Genomic DNA, 1,299 nt, shown 5'->3' with positions numbered 1-1,299 from the left:
GTTACATTTTGACTTGGTCTTGCTACACTTGACAATGAACAAATATCATATTTGTTTTCTTTTGTTTTTTGAAGTTCTGAGGATTGAAGCCAGCCCCTTCTCCCTGAGCTTTACCTCCCGCCTCTTTGTTATTACTTTTTAAATTTCGAGACATCTTGCTAAATCACTAAACTGCACAGGCTGGGTTCAAACTTGTGGTCCTCCTGCCTCAGCCTCCCATGGGTGCTGGGATTACAGGTGTGCACCACCACACCCAGCCTTTTTTGCGGGGGTACTGGGATAGAATTCAGGTCGTTGCAACTAGCAAGGCAGGCAGCTTGTTATCTTTGTTTTTTTGGTACCAGGGATCGCACTCGGGCCCTTACACTTGCAGGCAGGCAGCGGAACCACTGAGCCAAATCCCTGGCCCTTGTTATCTTTATTAATGTCTCTGACCGAGAAGTCCCTCTCCCCAACTTTTCTTAAATACAAGACACACAGCCAGAGGAAACTCTGCATTTTATTTTCGCTCACAACCCCAAAAGGTAAGTCCCCTCCCCACCTATCTGCAGCCCCTCCCCCAACACCTTCAAACATCACTGATTTTTCTCCCAAAGATAAATCGACCCCCCAGTCTCCAACTACGGCCACTTCCCCTCCTCCCCACCGGCCTGCACTTCCGGCTGCTCTGTGGACTTGCCTCCCGCCCCACAGATCCCAAGGACACTTATCTTGCTTTTTCACTTACAGGACATTGGCCCCTGCTTAAAAACCCTCCCTGACTTAGATGCTCATTTGCAGTCAACTTTACTTGGCTTCCTGGCCTCACTTCCCTCCTCTGCCCTGTGGCCACCCCACCCAGGACCACCGCGACAGAAGAACCAAGCAGCCATATATGACAGTGGGGAGACCAGGGTTCCCAGCTGTACGGGAGAGGTGCAGCTGTTCACCAAAGCCGAACATCACTGATTGGGGTGGGGAGGGTAAAAATCAGAAAGGCAAAAAGAGGACGAAAGCCTAAAATCGGGAGGGAGGGACCTGCCACCCCAGCCCGGAAGTGGAGGGCAGCGAAGCCCCGCCCCTAGCTGCTGCGCATGCGCTGGCTGCGCGCCTTGTACACCTCGATGAGCAGGTCCTTCACGTACTGGATCTCCCGCTCCACCGACTCGGCCCGCTCCCTCAGCTCCCGGTTCCGCGCCTCCAGCCCCTGGCACTCGCCCTCCAACGCCTCGCCCTCCGCCCGCTTCCTCTGGCGGTACCTCAGAGCCGCCGACTTGTTCTGGTCCCGCTTCTTCTGCTTGCGGTCCCCTCGGGCGGCGG

The 1,299-nt window shown here is 54.8% G+C and overlaps 1 protein-coding gene across 1 annotated transcript in view; it reads right to left on the bottom strand.

Annotated features, from left to right (window-relative positions):
* Positions 1–648: 648 nt before the first annotated feature.
* Positions 649–1,299, bottom strand: part of Atf5 (activating transcription factor 5) — a 4,268-nt gene continuing 3,617 nt past the window's right edge. The window contains exon 4 of the mRNA XM_010640875.3: positions 649–1,297. Within this exon, the coding sequence (XP_010639177.1) occupies positions 1,061–1,297 (237 nt within the window). The 3' untranslated portion in view covers positions 649–1,060. The remainder of the gene's footprint in view (positions 1,298–1,299) is intronic.

This window comes from Fukomys damarensis, unplaced genomic scaffold (genome assembly GCF_012274545.1).
Source record: "Fukomys damarensis isolate Sample0158 unplaced genomic scaffold, DMR_v1.0_HiC HiC_scaffold_19, whole genome shotgun sequence".
Classification (NCBI taxonomy): Eukaryota; Metazoa; Chordata; class Mammalia; order Rodentia; family Bathyergidae; genus Fukomys; species Fukomys damarensis.
The sequence above is the reverse complement of the archived record's forward strand: the minus strand, read 5'-3'. Positions and strand labels throughout refer to the sequence as shown.